Source organism: Pogonomyrmex barbatus, unplaced genomic scaffold (genome assembly GCF_055798465.1).
Source record: "Pogonomyrmex barbatus isolate J1 unplaced genomic scaffold, ASM5579846v1 scaffold2, whole genome shotgun sequence".
NCBI classification, from domain to species: Eukaryota; Metazoa; Arthropoda; class Insecta; order Hymenoptera; family Formicidae; genus Pogonomyrmex; species Pogonomyrmex barbatus.
Window position 1 is genome coordinate 6,095,003 of NW_028297116.1, and position 18,855 is coordinate 6,113,857.

General features: G+C 34.0%; 3 protein-coding genes and 1 long non-coding RNA gene across 7 annotated transcripts in view; 3 read left to right on the forward strand and 1 right to left on the reverse strand.

Annotated features, from left to right (window-relative positions):
* mnb (minibrain) overlaps nucleotides 1-8,383 on the forward strand; it is an 83,459-nt gene extending 75,076 nt beyond the window's left edge. For both annotated transcript variants that reach the window (XM_089077378.1, XM_089077379.1), the window contains exon 10: nucleotides 1,948-8,383. In XM_089077378.1, coding sequence (XP_088933504.1) covers nucleotides 1,948-2,429 — 482 coding nt within the window. In that variant the 3' untranslated portion in view covers nucleotides 2,430-8,383. The remainder of the gene's footprint in view (nucleotides 1-1,947) is intronic.
* A 1,111-nt stretch (nucleotides 8,384-9,494) lies between these two features.
* LOC105424003 (CLK4-associating serine/arginine rich protein) lies at nucleotides 9,495-14,221 on the forward strand. 2 transcript variants are annotated; one of them, XM_011634026.3, is made up of 14 exons: nucleotides 9,495-9,777; nucleotides 10,093-10,190; nucleotides 10,271-10,446; nucleotides 10,516-10,731; nucleotides 10,830-11,005; nucleotides 11,102-11,175; nucleotides 11,242-11,583; nucleotides 11,666-12,073; nucleotides 12,145-12,249; nucleotides 12,329-12,377; nucleotides 12,961-13,024; nucleotides 13,096-13,201; nucleotides 13,273-13,524; nucleotides 13,741-14,221. In XM_011634026.3, exons 1-14 carry the CDS (start codon nucleotides 9,646-9,648, stop codon nucleotides 13,757-13,759), a joined length of 2,217 nt encoding a protein of 738 aa, XP_011632328.2. In that variant the 5' UTR covers nucleotides 9,495-9,645; the 3' UTR covers nucleotides 13,760-14,221. The 2 variants fall into 2 exon arrangements, with proteins under 2 accessions (XP_011632328.2, XP_011632329.2); XM_011634027.3 differs by lacking the exons at nucleotides 13,273-13,524; nucleotides 13,741-14,221 and having other exon boundaries at nucleotides 12,329-12,381.
* A 350-nt stretch (nucleotides 14,222-14,571) lies between these two features.
* On the forward strand, nucleotides 14,572-18,297 carry cin (Molybdenum cofactor synthesis protein cinnamon). 2 transcript variants are annotated; one of them, XM_011634024.3, is made up of 11 exons: nucleotides 14,573-14,750; nucleotides 14,967-15,115; nucleotides 15,187-15,374; nucleotides 15,447-15,651; nucleotides 15,730-16,005; nucleotides 16,070-16,136; nucleotides 16,200-16,314; nucleotides 16,400-16,675; nucleotides 16,766-16,905; nucleotides 16,987-17,174; nucleotides 17,251-18,297. In XM_011634024.3, exons 1-11 carry the CDS (start codon nucleotides 14,720-14,722, stop codon nucleotides 17,479-17,481), a joined length of 1,866 nt encoding a protein of 621 aa, XP_011632326.3. In that variant the 5' UTR covers nucleotides 14,573-14,719; the 3' UTR covers nucleotides 17,482-18,297. The 2 variants fall into 2 exon arrangements, with proteins under 2 accessions (XP_088932234.1, XP_011632326.3); XM_089076108.1 differs by having other exon boundaries at nucleotides 14,572-14,750; nucleotides 15,447-16,005.
* On the reverse strand, nucleotides 17,730-18,708 carry LOC148936604 (uncharacterized). The gene is made up of 2 exons (XR_016139061.1): nucleotides 18,571-18,708; nucleotides 17,730-18,452 (listed from the first exon to the last, which is right to left on the reverse strand). It is a non-coding gene; the product is annotated as an uncharacterized LOC148936604 (long non-coding RNA).
* Nucleotides 18,709-18,855: the final 147 nt, after the last annotated feature.

Here is an 18,855-nt window from a genome sequence, read left to right on the forward strand (position 1 = left end):
TTGCTTACAGGAATTCTCAACCAAGTTCGAAATCATTTTTGTGAACGAAAAGAGAAAAGATGCGTTTGATCATGGCTAATGATATCTCTGAGCAGTTATTGACAATCTTTAATTAATTGAACCAAAGGTAGATATAAATAAAAACTCAAGACGGACAGTACCACTGTATTGAGAGTTTAGGAAGGTTTTGATTTGTGCAGAAAATAAGAAATTCTTTACATATTACAATCTTGTGTAGCGAAATATTTTTGTTTAAAAGCGAGATTATAAGTCAGATAATTATTAGGGGATATATTTGTTTCACATAACATTACTTTTGCCGAGATGTAAACGCAATGAATTATAATCCCCCCTTTTAATAGCATCTTTTATTTTCTGCGCAAACTAAACGATACTTGTTGTTGTTGCCCGTAGATATGATGGGGGGACAATACGTGGCTCGATGACTGTCGTATCCGCGGGGCGGCGACGACCTGTCCTAGGCCCCAACCCTAATCTTACTTACTAACATAAGTAAGTTCTGTATCTAACAAACAATCCTACACACGCTAAAAGACTAACGATGTCCCTGATAAATCATATCCTGGCCTCGAATGTATTACGCGAAGCTTTGCTTGCTTGAAGGTATTCCCTTTTGGGACACGGATTGATATTACTGGCCCGTGCCTCCTGAACTTTATCGACACGATGTATCGATACGATTAACGTCTACTATGAGGCCAATTATTCATTATAACACGAGACTGTCCTTTTTGATGACTATATTTTAGAGCATAAGGACAAAAAAAAGAAAAAGAAATAAATTAGCATCATGTCACTGCTGGAATATGTTTCTTTTTATCGTTTTTTTCCCGTGCTTTCGCTGTAATTAAAAATGACAGATTGTTGTAGACGAACATTGTCGGGGATGATTATCATGATTGCAGAACATATTCCAACTAAAAATACTGCATCTGTGTTAAGCGAATTTCTGTTTTGTAGAAAAATCTCTCACATCATTGTCTTCTAGTTTTTTTTTGTGCATGCTTTAGCTGCTTGCATCATGCACTTTACAAGTGCAATGCTGTAAATGGGACATGAAATTGTAACGTTTCTGTGAAATAAGTCTTGTCCATATCAATAATATATATATATATATATATATATATATATATATATATATATATATATAAACATATATATGCATTTACTATCATATATATTCCCCCTTCTTCTTCTTAAGTTTTCCTAATGTAATACCCCAACTGCACATTGATCACGTTTATAATAAATAAAAGGTAATATAAAATATAAGAAGAAATTGCAAGTCAATTATACAATTATGTGACGATAAACAAACCGAATGAATTGCAATTCTATCTCTTTAAATACACTCGTATGATATATTCGTATAATGTGATATAATTATTTAGATAACTCAGATCATTTTGTACATTTTGTACACACGTTTGTACATTTTTTTATAGAAATAAAATGCATAAAGACATTGTGTAGGTATTAACATCGACAAATTCATGATGAATCACGGTGTATCAAATATTATTAACTTAACTATAAAAATTCATAGCATCGGGAGAAAAAGTAATCACTCAATCCGTCTGATGTTTAAAGAGTGAAATATTGTATCGTGCTCTTAGGAACATGCGTGAAGGAAAAGTGGTAAAGATGAAGATTCTTGCCTGCAAATGTCCCTGTAGACGTTTGAAATTTTATTTATCTTTATTCCCATTAGTGATTATTCGATTGTAAAAGCTAGAGCGGTTTTTATGGATGATTATATATGGTATTAGTGTGTATATATGTATGTATGTATGTATATATATATATATATGTGTGTATATATATATATATATATATATATATATATATATATATATAAATATATATTTCGCAAGAAAATCACATTTTATTCCCTCACACTGACTTTCTCTCTTTTCCATGTCCCAGGACTGGTAACCATGTCGGGACAGGGCAGCAGCAGCAGCAGCAGCGGCGGCGGTGGCAGTCTGCAACAGATGCAAGCGTCGAGTCTCCCTGGTGGCAGCTACCAGCCCATGGACTGTGAGTCCTCGCCCCGTCACACGGGTAGTCGGCGTGCCATAACAACGGGCTACCCATCGACGTCGGCCACTGGGGTGCCCGCGTCTGCCCCGATGTCCATGCAATCCATGGACAGCTCCTTGATACAGAGCTCTCTTGGATCGTACAATAGCCTAATTCTTCCTGGTATACCCCATTTGCCTGCAATGATGACCTCGCCGATGATTCAGCAGCAGAATTTTTACAATTACGGCTATCCGACTACTGACACGCACAGTATGGTCAGACAGCCGTCAACGGTGTCGTCCGGTAAGCAACGAGATCCAGAGAGAGAGGATAGCCCGATGGTCGGGGTATGCGTCCAACAGAGCCCAGTCGCTATCCACTAAAGTGGCAAGAGGGACAACTGACAGTGGACAATACAGCTTGTCGCGAACGCAAAACCGTGAAGAAGAGACGGCATGCTTTGAATGATCGTTGCGTTAACGGGAAAAAAAAAAAAAAAAAACGAAATAAGAATGGGAAAATGGCATGTAAACATCTTGAAAGTCGTTCCCCGATGCTACTTTCTCATCACAGAGTCAAAAAATAACAAGATGAAAAAAACACGATATCATGATTAGCCTTAACTTCAGGCAGTGAATCCAAAAAACTTTTCGGACACGTTGGTTTAGCTGAACAATTCTGAAAAATACAAACGAAATTTCCCGGAAAATCCAAACAATCGCAAGTCATAAAGTATCTCTGTGTGTCAAGAAATCACAGAAACGAAGAAATACCCTAAGCTCGGCGGCGTTAACGACTGTGTGAGAACGAGTAGAAGAGAACGCGATGAGAGGAAAGAGAGAGAAAGATGTAAGAGGATAACCTCTATATCTGTTAAGTTGCTGAATTTTCGTATTTTTTATCAAGCTGACTGGTCCTATGTTAAGAATGGATATACAATGTGTCTAACACGGAAGATTGACGCGAAAGCTTCGAGCATGGACAGACAGTAATGGTCTAGTGAGGATGAACCCAGCTGGCCTCTCGGGTCCTGCCCGATTTCCACAGACACTCTGAGCAGTTTTTAGCAGAAACGGCTGAGCGGAAAACTTTCGGCAACCAAACTGTGTGGCCTAGAGAGCGAAAAAGTGATAATTACTATTATTACCGCGTAAAAAAAAAAGAAGGAAAAAGTAAGAATTACCAATGTAAGCATGTACTCCAATAGAGTTTTATACACGATGTCACGAATGTAAACGGTTTAACAAGTACTTGCGAGCAAACAGTCGCGTTGACTGCTAGTTATTTGTACAATACACTTAGATGAATGATAAGAGTGCAGCTTTAGGGTTTAGCTTTTAAGTGTGAGGAGGTAAAAACACACGCAGACACACACACGTACACAGACATTGTAAACTCGAATCTTTTATTTACTTTAATGAAAGACAAGAATGTTGCAAACGTCAGTTTGTTGTTGAACAAGGACTTTAAACAAACGAGGTTTGCGCGGCTTAACAACAATACATATTTATACATAAAAAAGCAGTAATAAGGAAGTTAAAAAGCAGCATACACGTAAGATCGATCAAGAATGGTATAATCATACAAAGAACCTAGATACTTTATAATAAACAATATGCGCGTATTCGCATACACATGTTTCCAACGCCAATCGTCATTGATTTTTGCCGTTTTGCCCCAATGGTCGCTGCGCTTATGCCATTCGCACCAATCGTAATGTAATCCTTTTATTTGTATAGAGGACTTTTATTCGGTCAAATATTTTAAATTTTGATTAAAATGTGATTTTTTTATTATTTATGTATCATAAGACTAGATGACGAACAAAGATAGAAACAAATTATTTCTTTCTTATTATCATTACAATCATATTTTATCACGAAACTACCAATTGTAAGTATAGTATAGTACCTGAAGGCAGACCATTAATATGCAACTATAATCCCTATACCACCCAGATGTTACAAAAGAAAAAAAGTATGACTTTTAATAGAAACTATTAATAATATATGCTGTAAAGAGAAAGAAATCTTAAAGAATTATGCATGTTGCTTTTCTGTAATCACGATAGCAAAGTATGGAAATACCAAGTCTGTTTGCAAGGCATATTTTATACATTCGCGGCTTTTTATACTTCCATACAAAAGAGAATACACAAACGGAGACTTTAAGATTTAGAGAATAATTTACCTATGTTACAATATTTATTACATTATATATGAGATAAGCATAATCTTTTTTTGTTGACGGATCTTATTGATTTACTATAATTATTTTAAGACAATTTATGTCTAATTTTAATCACTTTTTTGTAGTCTCCGTCAAACGAAGCTGCATGTATAATTCCAAATATGACCGTCATCTTTAAAATTTTAATTGCGATATCTTTTTTTTGTACGAAAATTTTAATGCGTAAATATAAAGCAGCGGCAAAGCAACGTGTTTCGTCTGCATGACTGCGACTGTTGTCAAAAGAGCTTGGCCAAAAAAAGGTATTAGACGACCAAGAGAATTCTTACGATGTATTTTTTGGAAAAATAACGAGAGTCTCACTGTGAAATTTAGATTTGAATTCTTGTTGTATTAGTTGTAAATATATGAGAAATATAAGATATACTTTCGAGTAGCTGAGAAAAGTCTAACGTTTCACAAGCCATTCGATCTGCTAAGAATCATTTTATTCGTGCGGCCTTTCGAATGATTTGTATATTTTTATACACCTGCAACAGAAGAACATTTGCAGATACGATTTAACGAGATATACACGAGACATTCTATATTGCAACTCAGATGTTGAAGTTTGTTATACTCGAATTTATAATAAGTTACCGAACGAAAACAAATTTTCTAACAGTATCTAATAATATATAAATCACCAACGGACAAATAGGAATACGAAGCCCATTGACACTTGTACCATAAATGTTTTTATATCGCATTGAGATTTACGGCAATCGGTGCTTAAGATACATTAAATTTCAGAAGTCGTAATGAGTCTGTGTTGTGATTAGATAGCTCGAAAGCAATGCTTAAAATAGATAGATTCACTATGACGTAAATAAATATCTAAAGAGAGAAGAGAGCAACTCTCCGAAAAATCATCCAAAAAAAAAAAAGAAAGAAAGAAGAAACGAAATGGGATATGTCGCATCTTTACCTCAATGACCTTTTTGATAATTTCCGCAGTTAAAGTTGTACAGGATATGATTTGTTAGATGTAGAGAGATTAAACTGCTAAACGTTCAGGATTTTCTGTGACAAATTCTGGGCGTCTTCGTAAAGAATACCTTGTTGAACGGCAAAAATCAGTACGCTCTATAAGTATAGACAATGTACGATATATATACATATAAATATAAGTACATATAATAATATTATATATAATATATATTATATATTTTGTATATTATGTATCTATAATGTATAAAATATATACGTGTGATATATATAATATTGTAATATTAATGTATATATATATATAATGTATATGTATCACACATATCCTCTTCCGAATTCATGTTGTTACACGCTGTGCTCACTAGTCCCGCGGACAACGGTGTTCACGACATTCTCAAAGAGAAACGCAATGCGGAAATATCTCCGTATATTCGAAACTCTCTTTTTTTATCGTCGTTCAGGAACTCTATCATTTCATCGATTTCTCTTTAGTTTTTCATGTACAATTAAAAAAACTAACATTTTTTTTAATTACGTTAATTTTTGAGAAAAAGTTCTACGATTATTGCTAGATCACCATGGATGACCATGTCCTTTCGCATCGGGCTCGCATGAAGGCGAAATAGCTTCGCTCGATATCGGTCTTATCCCTTCGAGGAGAAAGAGATGTGCACAATCCTACCCACAACGGACTGCTGGGCACAGCGCCGTGTTTGATAATGCATCGAAGCGCATCGTTTTTCCTTTCGACGATATCGTTGATTTTGACTGAATGATTATTATCATTATTTATCTGTAGCAAAGTGATCGATCGGTTATAACGCCGTACGTTCTGCCAAGGAAGAACGCGAGCGTAACTTTTACGCTATCTCTTGCAAAACTGCGCGACGATAAATAAAAATATAAAAATATATATATTGCTCGATCGCAGCTAAAAGTCGCAAATTACAACGATTAACAGCCGAATCGCCGCTGTTGCCGGCAAGCGTTTGGTATCCTCGAAGCATATCTTCCGTTAAGATCTGCGATAGATCTTGAAGTAAAGATCGCTAGATCGATCTAACGCGGCGACAGAGTTGTTGACTCGTGTACTATAAAGATTTTTATAATAACCCAGATATCTTCGGTGATGTTGGCCAAAAGGAAGATCAGTCATCGGCATAAACGAGTCTTCAAAAATTTATCTCTAAAAGCGTCGCTCTTTCGAGAAGATACCAAGCGGGCCGAGTCTTGTTCCATCACGCGATTGAAATTTCTTTTATTTGACACAGCGCAAAAAAAAAAGGATTTACATAAAAGTTATGTATTGGATCGTCTTTTCCTTGACAGACCGTAACTTTCTAGTGAAGATATAAGGCACCGCCGACATCCGGGCGAGATCAGTTTAGAAACAAATCTTTTTACGGGGCCGCGATAGGATACGATTCTCGAACCGGGGAGGGATAGGCAATTTAAACGGCAACGTGTAAGACCTGAATGTACGAAGGGAAATAAACGAGCCGGACTGTAGCTGTGCGAAATAGAAATCCTTTTTTTTTTTCTATTCTTCATTTGCGCGAGAGGACGCGATTTTTTAAAACGTGCAACAGCCTTCTCTCTCTTCTCCCGACGGGAGGAGGAAGGCCCGGCGAAACAGGACGAGAATTCCCTTTTAGGATTCCTTTCGCTTTCCGAATATGCGCGTTTTATTTCGAGTTCGAGAGCCACCTCGGGATGAATTTGTCCACTCCATTCAGCTGTCGCAAAATGCAAAGTATTTAAGCCAATTAGCAGACAACAGAGATGTATACATTTAATAGCATAAGAGCCGGCCGTTGATTCATGTTCCAAACGATTTATTATCGCATCACATGCGTACATGTATGCATATATATATATATATATATATATATATATATATGCGTATGCGCACGTGTGTGTGTAACATAAGTTTTTTTTTTTTTTTTACATAGAGAGAGATCTAATGGAGAGTTTGATTTACAAAACGGTTACGAAAAAAGTAAATCGAATATTTTAATTATCTTTTTTATCTGACATATATCTGTAATGTTTCTACGCATTGTCCGCATATTTCTAGATGTTTGATGCTTGATGCGGAAACAATTTTTCAACGAAGTTGATTGATCGTCTGTTGTCCAACGTAAATCACGTACCGACTTTTTTTATTCCCATATTCTTTCCGTGCCTTCTGAACGAGAATCGATTATTGTAATTTTTCAAGTTTTATAAAATAGAAATCTGCATGTTCCGCCTTCAGAAGAAGAAAATATTTATTGTCTATTTTATTCCGACACTCATCCATGTTTGTACATATCGAAGACTCGAAGAATTCAACGAATATTTTGGGCAACAGAAGATCGACGCATTTCTTAATTTTCGATCATATCACGATATATATTTTATTAATTATCGATCGGTCTCCACTGCAGCCATGACAATGTTTTGTCCGTGTACTTCATTAGCATTTTTTTTCGATGATTACGCTTGCAATCCGACGCGGAGCGCACGAGCGGCCTTTGAGAAAGTCCTCGCGTGAGGCGCGTCCGCGAAGAATTTTAATTTCGGGATCTTTGGAACATGTTACTGCGGCGGAAGTAAAGTAACCTAAGTTTCCTAACGTCATGAGTAAAAGCATTGTGTTCAGAAACAAATATAACTATAATACGACTGAGAGAGAGAGAGAAAGAAAAAAAAGAGCGAGAGATGTGCCTGAGAGGCAACGCGAGCGACATTTGAATGTCGAGCATGAAAGGGTGATGTCTCGTTCGGCAAGCGCTAATCGGGACAAAAAACATAAGGGATGAATGAGACGGAGAAGAAAGAGAGAGAGAGAGAGAGAGAGAAAGAAAGATAGAAACGCGCGTGGACGTGTGGATGTATGTGTGTGCGCGCGCGAGCGTGTGTGTGTGTGAGAGAGAGAAAGAGAGAGGAAGAAGAAAAATGTGAGAATTAAGAAACAAAAAACCGATTTATTAAAATGAGAAAAAAAAATAATTAACAAAACTCCACACTGAATGAAGGAAAATGAACTTGTATCTAACGTGTATACATTGTCATAACATTATTATGATGATTATTATAATTATTATTATATATAATAATGTAATTGAAAATTTGAAACGATATTACATAAGGTTAATAATAAACAAAAGCATCTTCACCTTCTGCTGTTACCTTTTCTTCCGTTTTCTGAGCGCGTTCTTGCGCTACAACCAATTAACCCTTATACGAGAATTGCTCGAAAAGGGAAGTAAAATGTTGACGAAACGTCCTAATAAGCATATATCACAATATAACATTATATCAATGTTATAATTTTCTATTTAACAATGTTAAAATGTCGCAATGTAACAATTCCATTGTTGAGTAGGAGATTATATTGATATAATTAGTTTGGCTAATTTACCGAGACGTTGATATGTGTGTCTTATTTTAAGTATTTCCTCTCTCGGTTTCGGATAAACGAATTATTGAAACGTAACAGAGATACGTCAAGCAACGTATAAAAAGGAAAGTAAAATATATTTCTGTAAAATATATATCGAACGCTAAAACTAAAATAGAGAGCGAATTCTAAGATTAATATATATAAGAGATAAGGGAAAGAGATTGATCTATTTTTTTGCAGTTGAATTAATGTACATTTGTTTACTTAAAATGAAATAAGTATTCGAAATTTGACAAAAAAAGCGAGATAGAAAATTTTATGCGGTTCAGTGCAGGAACGGAAAAACAAATCTGTGATCTGTGATTGCATAATTAGAGATCATTCTCGCGTACATTTTTTGCATTCAGCATTCGATATCGTTATCTAATATCTAATATCACAGTTTATTGAGTAAAATTATAAAATTGATTTTTTTAAATTAGTGTTTAAATTAATTAAATTAGTCAAATTTAATACTATCATTACAATCTACGCTATTATAATTACATATTTTATATATATATATATATATAATTTATATAAAATATAAATAAAATAAAAAGTATATAATATACGTAAATGAAAAATTTGGAGGTGTAATGCTGCATGCAATGCAATATCATTATCATTTTTTATTGAATAGAATTAAATTTATTAGTGAAGTAAAATGATTACTAATACGAAATATTAAAATAATTTTAACTATTTAAGTTGGTTTAATAACGTATTTAAAAAGAGTAAGGGAATTAAATAATATAATGTATTATTGATCCAAATTATTGATCACGCCGCGAACAAGCTGATGAAATAAAGTGATTTTTGTATATCCTGAGAGAGGTCGCTGATGCAGCTCTGAGCAAGACAACATGTCCGTCTTGCGGCAGGGGAAAGCGTGTCAATTATTAGTGCTTCAATTTTTTAACGTTTATAGTTGGACGGATGGCACCCGCGTCGAGTTAGCCGCGTGAAATTGATTCAGTGGAGACGGGAAAAAAATGAGTTTCTCCGTGAAGAAGACCGGCGGCAGAATGTGGCACGAGGCACGCAAGCAAGAAAAGAAGATCCGCGGCATGCTGGTCGATTATCGTCGCAGAGCGGAACGTAGACGGGATTACTACGAGAAGATCGTAAGAACGCGCGAAAACATTTCTCCCTTCGTGTACTTTGGAACGAATCGATATGCCCACGCATTATTTTTGTCAAAAATATGAAAAAAAATCACTTTTTTATGGCAAATATATATCTTTTCTTTTGTTTCTCGATTAACCTTTATTACGACGGAATAGGGTTTTTCATCGATTTTTTTATAAATGTGTTCCTCTCTCTCCCTCTCCTTCTTTTTTTTCCATGTTTCTCTTTTACATTTAAATAAATGTAATCGCAATGCAAACAGAAATATCACATCAGACACATAATAATTAAATGTGTTCTGCTCCACTTAGAAATCGGATCCTACTCAATTTCTTCAGTTACATGGTAGACCATGTAAGATACATTTGGATCCGGCAATAGCTGCCGCGGGTGACAGTCCTGCAAATATGTGAGTATTATAATCACAGGATACACACACAAATGCTAATTATACTAGTTCATTGATTGAGGGAAATGTTTTATTGGCAGGATGCCTTGGCAAGGTAATGAGGACAATCTTATAGATCGTTTTGACGTACGAGCGCATCTGGACTGGATACCTGAGCCAGTAGATACTATAGATGTCGATATTGCTCTGACAAGCGAAGATAGACATATCAACTATGAACGTTATCGTATAATTGTACAAAATGAATTCCTAGGTGGTACGTTGTTTTCCCTCTAGGATTCTTTCAGTAGTCTTTTTCAATATCTTTAATCAAACATTTCTTCAGTTACTGAGGAAAAATTTCTTCATCAAATACATTTGGAAGAACAGTTTGGCTCTTCGACAAAGTTAGATGCTGCGAAAGATAAAAAGAAGTCTTCTAATAATGCTGCCATCGGATATAATTATGAAACTGAAGAGCCAATTCCAGAACCAGTTAAAACTGTAGATCCAGTTGTATCGGAAGAAAAGGGTGACGATGAAGATAGCGATATAGATTTAGGTATCATTATTTTGTTTAATATGTTACTTGTATTTTTTAATGATAAGATTACAAAATAATAAATTTTTATTGTATATTTATTGTATAATTTTTTTCAGATATATGCGTGGATGTATCTCAAATAGAACCATCTCAAGCACATGAAATGAACTTAGTAGCTCAAAAATATGGACTTTTAGGTGCTGATTACTTTAGCTTTTTAACACAGGATTTCGAAGAAGCTGAAACTTTACGACAGGCTCGTAAACAAGAAGAAGAGAAAGCTATGTATTCGGTAAAAGCAATTTTTACATATATAATATACTATAATCAAACGTCTAATATTAATATAAAAAAATATCTTAATGTTTTCCATTTTGAAATACAATAGGGTCGACGATCACGTAGAGAGAGGCGTGCATTCAGGGAAAAGAAAATGATAGGTCGTGTAATGAGTCCACCTAGGTAATAATTTGTTATATTTTTTCGGATTCAAAGTGAATTTTTTGTCATATAAATTTTTTATTTTAGTTATGCGGCTAGAGAAAGTCCGGAGTATAATCCTTATAGAAAATCTTCTTCCAAATCACGATCACGGTCTACGTCACCTGTAAATACCGGACAGATTACTTATATCACCAGTTTTGGCGGGGAAGAAGAGACTCATGGTAGTACTTCACATGTATCCTCATCGAATTCCAAAAAGGTCAATTATTCGTATCTCAGACGGCGGAGATCGGATAGTCCTGCTTTCAATGACAGAACTATCAGTAGGAAAATATCCAAGTCTAGATCGAGAAGTTGTTCACGTTCCGTTAGTAGGACTAAGTCGTATAGGACACACGACAGAAAACGAAGTGGATCTAGAATGAGGTAAGTTATAAAAAAAATAGATAGGTACCAACATTAATTAATATTTTATTCTATAATAAATATGGTGTTTAATCTATCTTAGATCTAGATGGACACGATCGAGGCTTCGAAAATATACAAGATCTCGTACAAGAAGTCGCTCCAGACGATCACGAACGCGAAGTAAATCACGATCGCGCTGTAGAAGTATCAGCAGATCTCGATCGCGTTCGGTTTCTCGATCGAAGACAAGATCTAGATCTCGTTCACGTTTGAAGAGATCGAGAAGTTCGTCCTCGAGCAGTGTTTCGAAATCAAGATCGAGATCAAAATCGCGTAACAGGAGCCATTCTAGAGATAGCTATCGGAAAATACGCTATTCGCCGTCAAAGTCAAGATCCAAATCTCGCTCAAGATCGAAATCTCCATCAAGATCCAGATCGAGATCGAGAAGTCAATCTAGCTGTAAACGATCGCGAAGCGATGATAATAAGACGCCAGCACTGCCGAGGTAATGATCCTGCAGATTTCTTTCTTAATTCTTGTAACGTAACTTAATTCTATAATTTATTTTGCATGCAGGTATTATGGCCGACGTGGAAAATCATCAAGTCTTGAACTAGAGCTGTCTGATAACGAAGAAAAATCCAATTCAGCAGCACCGAAGACACCGATAAATATAAACGTGTAAGCATTTTATAAACAATAAATAATTTTAATTTATGCATATGAAGTTGTCATAGATTTGATCTTTGAAATATTTCAGGAACAAGCCAAAAGCAGGGTTAAGTACAAATTCTGGTGGCGGACACAAAGTCAGTAAGAACTATAACGCTTTCTTAGTCACTTAACGCACAGAGAATAAAGACAAAACATACTTATATAAGTATCTATATAAGTATTATGTCTGTATGTCTCTTTCTTTTTCTCTTCCATCTAAATGAAGAGTCTCAACAAGCTCTTATTATATTACACGTCACTGACATATTGATGTCATATTTTGCATTTATTTGTTTTATTTTTAATTCTGGAGCAGTTTTAATATATTATTAGAACTACAAAAAGTTTGGAAATTTCCGTAACTCATATTATTATTTTATTTCGATAATTATCGTCTGGACAAATTTCAAATCATATTGATTATTTTGTTGTCTTTTTTTTTCATTCGCTTTTAATTGCATCCTATTAATTATTCGATAAAGGAAATGACAAATTTTTTGTAGTATATATATATATATATATTCAGTTATATATTTTATAATTGGTAATAATTAGTGCATATATGTACATATATTTTTGTATGTATAATAGGCACTAAATTTTTAAACTAAATACACGAAAACACTAATATTTATGTAGTTTTCTTTCTATAGATCTTTAAGAGTTTATATTTTTCAGTCATTGAAAATTACACCTCAGGAACGGCTTAAGAAAAAAATGCAAGCCCTGTTAAACAGGCAATGTAAGTTGATATCTGAAAAAGTAAAGTATAGTGATAAAAAACAAATTTAAACTGTAAAAATATTCTTTTAGATAAAGCTGACAAGAAGGCTGAGCAACTGAGAATCGAGAAGATGGAGCAACAGAGACAAGATCGGGAAGATGAGATACGAGAGATGTCTTTGAAGCTCCGTAGAAAGTAAATATCTTTCACGTGTTATAAATTCTGATTCAAATCAATTTAAACATGAGTTCTGTTTCACTTTTCAGACAACGAGAACGAAGACATCGTTGTGAAGGTCATAGTTCCGACACGCGGTCTTCTGTATCTCGTACACCAAGTCCGAGTCGTAGTCCAAGACATCATACTGTACGTCGCGAGAGGCGAGACATGGACGGCGATCGCGAGCGAGATAGGGACAGGGAGAGAGATCGGCGCGATGATCGCGATCGGGGTAGAACCGAGTCACGTAGAAGATACAGAAATTCACCCATTCGTTCATTGAGTCCGAGGAACAATCGGTAAAATCCCTCGGTTCTGATGCCTAAAATTGCACTGATAATAAATTCGAGTTTACTGGACATTAGCGATTGCCTCTATTATGTAGTCTAGATTATCAATATAGAAAAAAAGATTGATTAAGCACTGTTGATCAATGTTGATTCGGTGCGATTAAATATAATGAAGTAAGTTTTGTTTGCTGCTGAAAAAAACCATGCCATTTTCCATTATTCCAGAGGCCTAGTCGACTATTGACTTGAGGACACACAGTTTAATCTTCCTCAAATGATTTTGAAACTGGCGTTTCGAGTACTTCCTGTTCAATTGCATTCCTCTTTTAAATCGCTCTATATGTCCAAAAGAGTTGCATAAACGAGGATAAGATACATGGACCTGCCGCAAGATTGTTCTAAACATGCGTCACATGGATTATATACAGCGCGGCTTAATCCGCCTTACGATATAATCAAATAAATGGAAGTATTTGTATATTACTACTGTTCGCGTCAATCAACTTGCGATGCATATATGAAAAACTAGAAGAATCACGTTGAGAATAGTTAACGTCACAAAAGATCGTCTATCACTTTGTTTCATATGCAAAGCCGAAAGATGAAAACGTGATATTGTTGTATTCTAGAATTGAGTGCACTTCGCTATGTATCTTATTGTTATGTAATTATTCAATAATAAAGCTGATCATTTCACAAGGGGCAATACTGACTACTTTCTATACATCAATACCTATCTCATTAATAACATAAAATTGAAAATAATATAGTTATGTAATCCTTTACGTAATTATAAATTATCAATGAAATGGAACGAAATATATTTTATTTGAACAAAAAATCTAATTCTAAAAAATATACAAATAAAATATATAAATCTGATATCAATGCACAAAAGTCCAAATAAATTCTTGATTGAACTTGTATTTTTTTTGTAGTTTATTTTCTGTATTTTCCATTTTTCTTTTTTTTCTCTCCAATGGTTAATTACGTATCTATTTCATTTTAAGTGCAGAAAGTATGACATGGTGCAGCTATAACGAAAAAATTTTCTCTCTAACTAGTGAGCTGCCACCTGTCAGTACTGATTTTCTTAATGTCATATAGCTCAGTAGATATTGTGAGATATTGAATATATCTTACTTATTATTGACTTGATAAGAGATTATTTAGTCATAAATCGTTAAAATTGTTGAAGGATAAAATGGCACCGATAAGATTTGCAATATTAACTAGTAATATTTGACATTTATATAGAATGCGTTTAGAAGCTTGTATATAGCTTGTATATAGCTTGTATATTGATAAAAGCTTGAAAATTAAATATCATTATTTACATTTCGTTCGATATCTAATTATTAATAATTTTTATAGAATTATTCATATATTTAATATATATATATCGTATTGCATGTATCATAAATTATAAGTAACTGTTATAACTTTTTTAGTAAGTGATAGTTGTGCTAGAGGTGAGAAAACAGATGAGAGTGGTCCTGGATTAAAAGCGCTCGTCAGTGCTACAGATTCAGACAAAAGTATATTGCAAGGAGAAGTTTCTTGTACTGCAATTGTGGAAGATAACGAAGCATTAATAGCGGTAGTTATATTCTAGACATTTTAAGTATTTTTTTCATGACTATGTAAATTACATATTTATATGACATATAGAAACATTTAATTAATTGGAGTGATGAGAATAAAGCTGATATTATTCTCACTACTGGCGGCACTGGATTTTCCAAAAGAGATGTTACTCCTGAGGCAACTAAAAAAGTTATCCACAAAGAAGCTCCTGGACTATCTTCAGCAATGCTCATATCAAGCCTGAAAGTAACACCAATGGCTATGCTTTCTCGGTAAAGTCATCTCTATTTGCTCTCTAAACTCTTTAAAGTTTCTAGAGCTTCTCATAACTCGTACATCCTTAGATCTGTATGTGGAATACGAAATAAAACACTTATTGTGAATTTGCCTGGTTCACGTAAAGCCGCAATAGAATGCCTAACTGCAATTGCACCTGTTATACCCCATGCTGTAGATTTGATTTTGGATGATAAAGAAAAAATTAAAGATACACATAATATTGTGCAACATAATATTACATCATGTTCGCATAATGCGTCTACAAAGCCAGTAAGACGCCTTTTATATCGGAAACAAAATAATAATTTTATAAACCTTGAAATTATGCATATAATTACATTATTCCAGATGGATTTCGAGAATGTGACAAAACGTCTTAGAGAATCCCCATTTCCCATGATTTCTGTGGAGGAAGCAGTGAGGATAATACGTACGAGTGTAGAGGGAAAGCAAATTGAAATTGTGAATGTAAAAGATGCCTATGGTAGAATATTGTACGAGAATGTATATTCTGAGTGCGACCTGCCACCATTTAGAGCTTCCATAAAAGATGGATACGCAGTACTAGCAAGCGACGGAAAAGGCAGAAGAACGGTACTGTGTGGCGTGAAAGCAGGGACTGCGGTAAATTGCAATAATAGATTCAGTATGAAGCAAGAAAGAAAATTCTAACAAAAAATTTTTTCAGCCCGCTTTGATTTCCCTTATACCCGGTACTTGTGTACGTGTAAATACTGGAGCGCCTATTCCTGATGGTAAGCAGTTGTAATTGCAAATTACATTGATTTATATTTGCTACTTTTTTTGTCTGTTTGCAGAAGCGACAGCGGTTGTACAAGTTGAGGATACAAAGCTAGTATTAACAAATTCTGCTACAACAGAAGAGAAAGAAATTGAGATAATGCTTGAACCAAAAGAAGGACAGGATATCAGGTAAAACTTAGCAATTTCTGACATTCGAAATGGGTTTATTTTATTTTTAGAAGAAATTTATTTATTTATTTGTGTATTATTGAAGACCTATTGGTTGCGATATAGAAAAAGGAAGCTTAGTATTAAATTCACACACGAATATTGGTCCAGCAGAATTAGGACTTCTGGCAGCTTGTGGCTGCAAATTCGTTACAGTTACTAAACTTCCACGTATAGGTATATTGTCCACTGGAGATGAATTAGAAGATATTGGACATCCTTTAAGACCAGGGCATGTCTACGATAGTAACAAAATAACTTTGATTTCATTATTAAAGAAAAATGGCTTTGATTCTCTAGATTGTGGAATTGCGGTTGACGAGTACGTTAAAACTTATTCCATTTCCAATATATGTTATAATACTTTTCATTAACATACTGATTATAAATAATTATTATAATAATTTTGTAGCACTAATGTTATGATACACAAGATCACGGAAGCTTTAAAGAAAGTGGATGTACTTGTAACAACGGGTTCTGTATCAATGGGTGATAAAGATATATTGAAGCCTATCTTAGAAATGTATTTTAATGCTGTTATACACTTTGGTATTCTTCTTTTTAATTATCATTACGTATTGTTATATTGAAATATATATTTTTCTTATATGATTATTAACATTTTCTTAGGACGCGTAAATATGAAGCCAGGAAAGCCAACGACATTTGCAACATGCACATTCTTAAATAAAAAAAAATATTTTCTGTGTTTGCCGGGAAATCCGGTATCCGCTACCGTTACCGCACGTTTATTCCTCTTGCCACTTCTAAATGAGATGCGTGCTGACCTCTCAGAACCAGTCATAGTACAAGCTAAGGTTTATAAAATAGTTTTTGCGTTTTTCAAGACAGAAATGCGTATGTTGCATATAAAATCTTACTTTAATTTTATAGTTGATGTCGTTGTATAATTTGGATCCTCGTCCTGAATATGCAAGAGCAATTTTGAAATGGAATAACGACGAACCGCTTCCAGAGGCTCATATTACTGGAAATCAAATTAGTAGCAAACTACTCAGTTGTAAAGGTGCTAACGCTCTTTTAATGCTGCCAGGACGAACAGCGGAAAAGCAAGTGTTGAAGAAAGGCGATATTGTACCAGCAATGCTTATTGACTTTAAATAGTCTTATAAAATAGTCTTCAAGATATTAATAAAGTTTTGATATACGTATACATATAAGTTTATATCTATATAAAATAAGTTTGCACATTATATATATATATATATATATATATATATATATATATAAAATACACATTTAATGTACAAACTTATTTTTCATATTATAATAATGTGAAAGAATTATTTTTATTTGTGTATGGGATACTTTTGAGGTTTTTCTTTTTCTTTAAAATAAAATTTTCATGAAGATTTTTATGTCTATTGTTTATTTTCATTTTTGAACTAAATTCTATTCTTTTGGGAGCAAATATTTACAATATTTACAATTTGTCTTTTCTGAAATAATTTTATATAAATAAATAAATATATAAATACTATATTTTTTGCATCTTATAATATGCTTTTTGTAGGCCGGTATTCATAGTCAGTTCTTATATTTAAGATCGTTTTAAGATAACATTTCAATAGAATAGCTGTATGAGCTTATTTAAGACGATCTTAAATATAAGAACTGAGTATAAATACGGTCATAATGTTGAAGGTTATTTAGAGTGTTTTTGCAATGTAAAGGACAGAGATATGACACTGAAGACATGAAACTGGTGTAATGTTGCCTAAATTTGAATCGACGGACGTTTGCCTAAGATAATAAAAATACAAGCGAACAGTATCTTAGATTAAAATATATACAGACGTGTGTATTCTTATAGATATTGTTATTATTATGTATTATTGTTGTCTTATATATTGTACTATATTATTATTATGTATTATTATTATTATATTAAGTTAGTAAATTAAGTAAGGAAGGTGAAAATTCATTTTAATTTATTCGTTTTCGTCAGTCGAGTTTTGTCGCGTATCGAAGCTAGCCTTTTCGTTAGAATGTTTACGTTTCAGTGCGATAAACCTCCTCCAAATTAAGATTGTTGAAACGCTCCTTTATCTCTTCTATAACTACAGATTCGAAAACTGAAAGAAAATACTTTACAATATATTATTTTCTTTATCGCACTGAGTCGTTAACTATTATTCGTACAAATTGCATTACAACGACGTATTTATATAAATAAATAAATTTCCGCCTTACAATAATGATATAGAGAGAAAATGCTTAATCGAAGGGCATTATGTCCGTTCTGTATCGGATCTTGCCCAATAGACAAGGGTTCGATGCAGGCGTGAACAATAATTGACGGTCCTTTAGAGAGTGCAGACTCCTTTTCTCTGCATCACTATCGCTGAATCTCATAATTGAAAAAAGAAATAAGGAAAAAAAATTACAATTCGCTGAATCTAACACTGGTGACATGAAAAACGTAAAACTGCATTAAGCAATTCGATCAAGCAAAGTGGAAAATATATCGAGAGAACG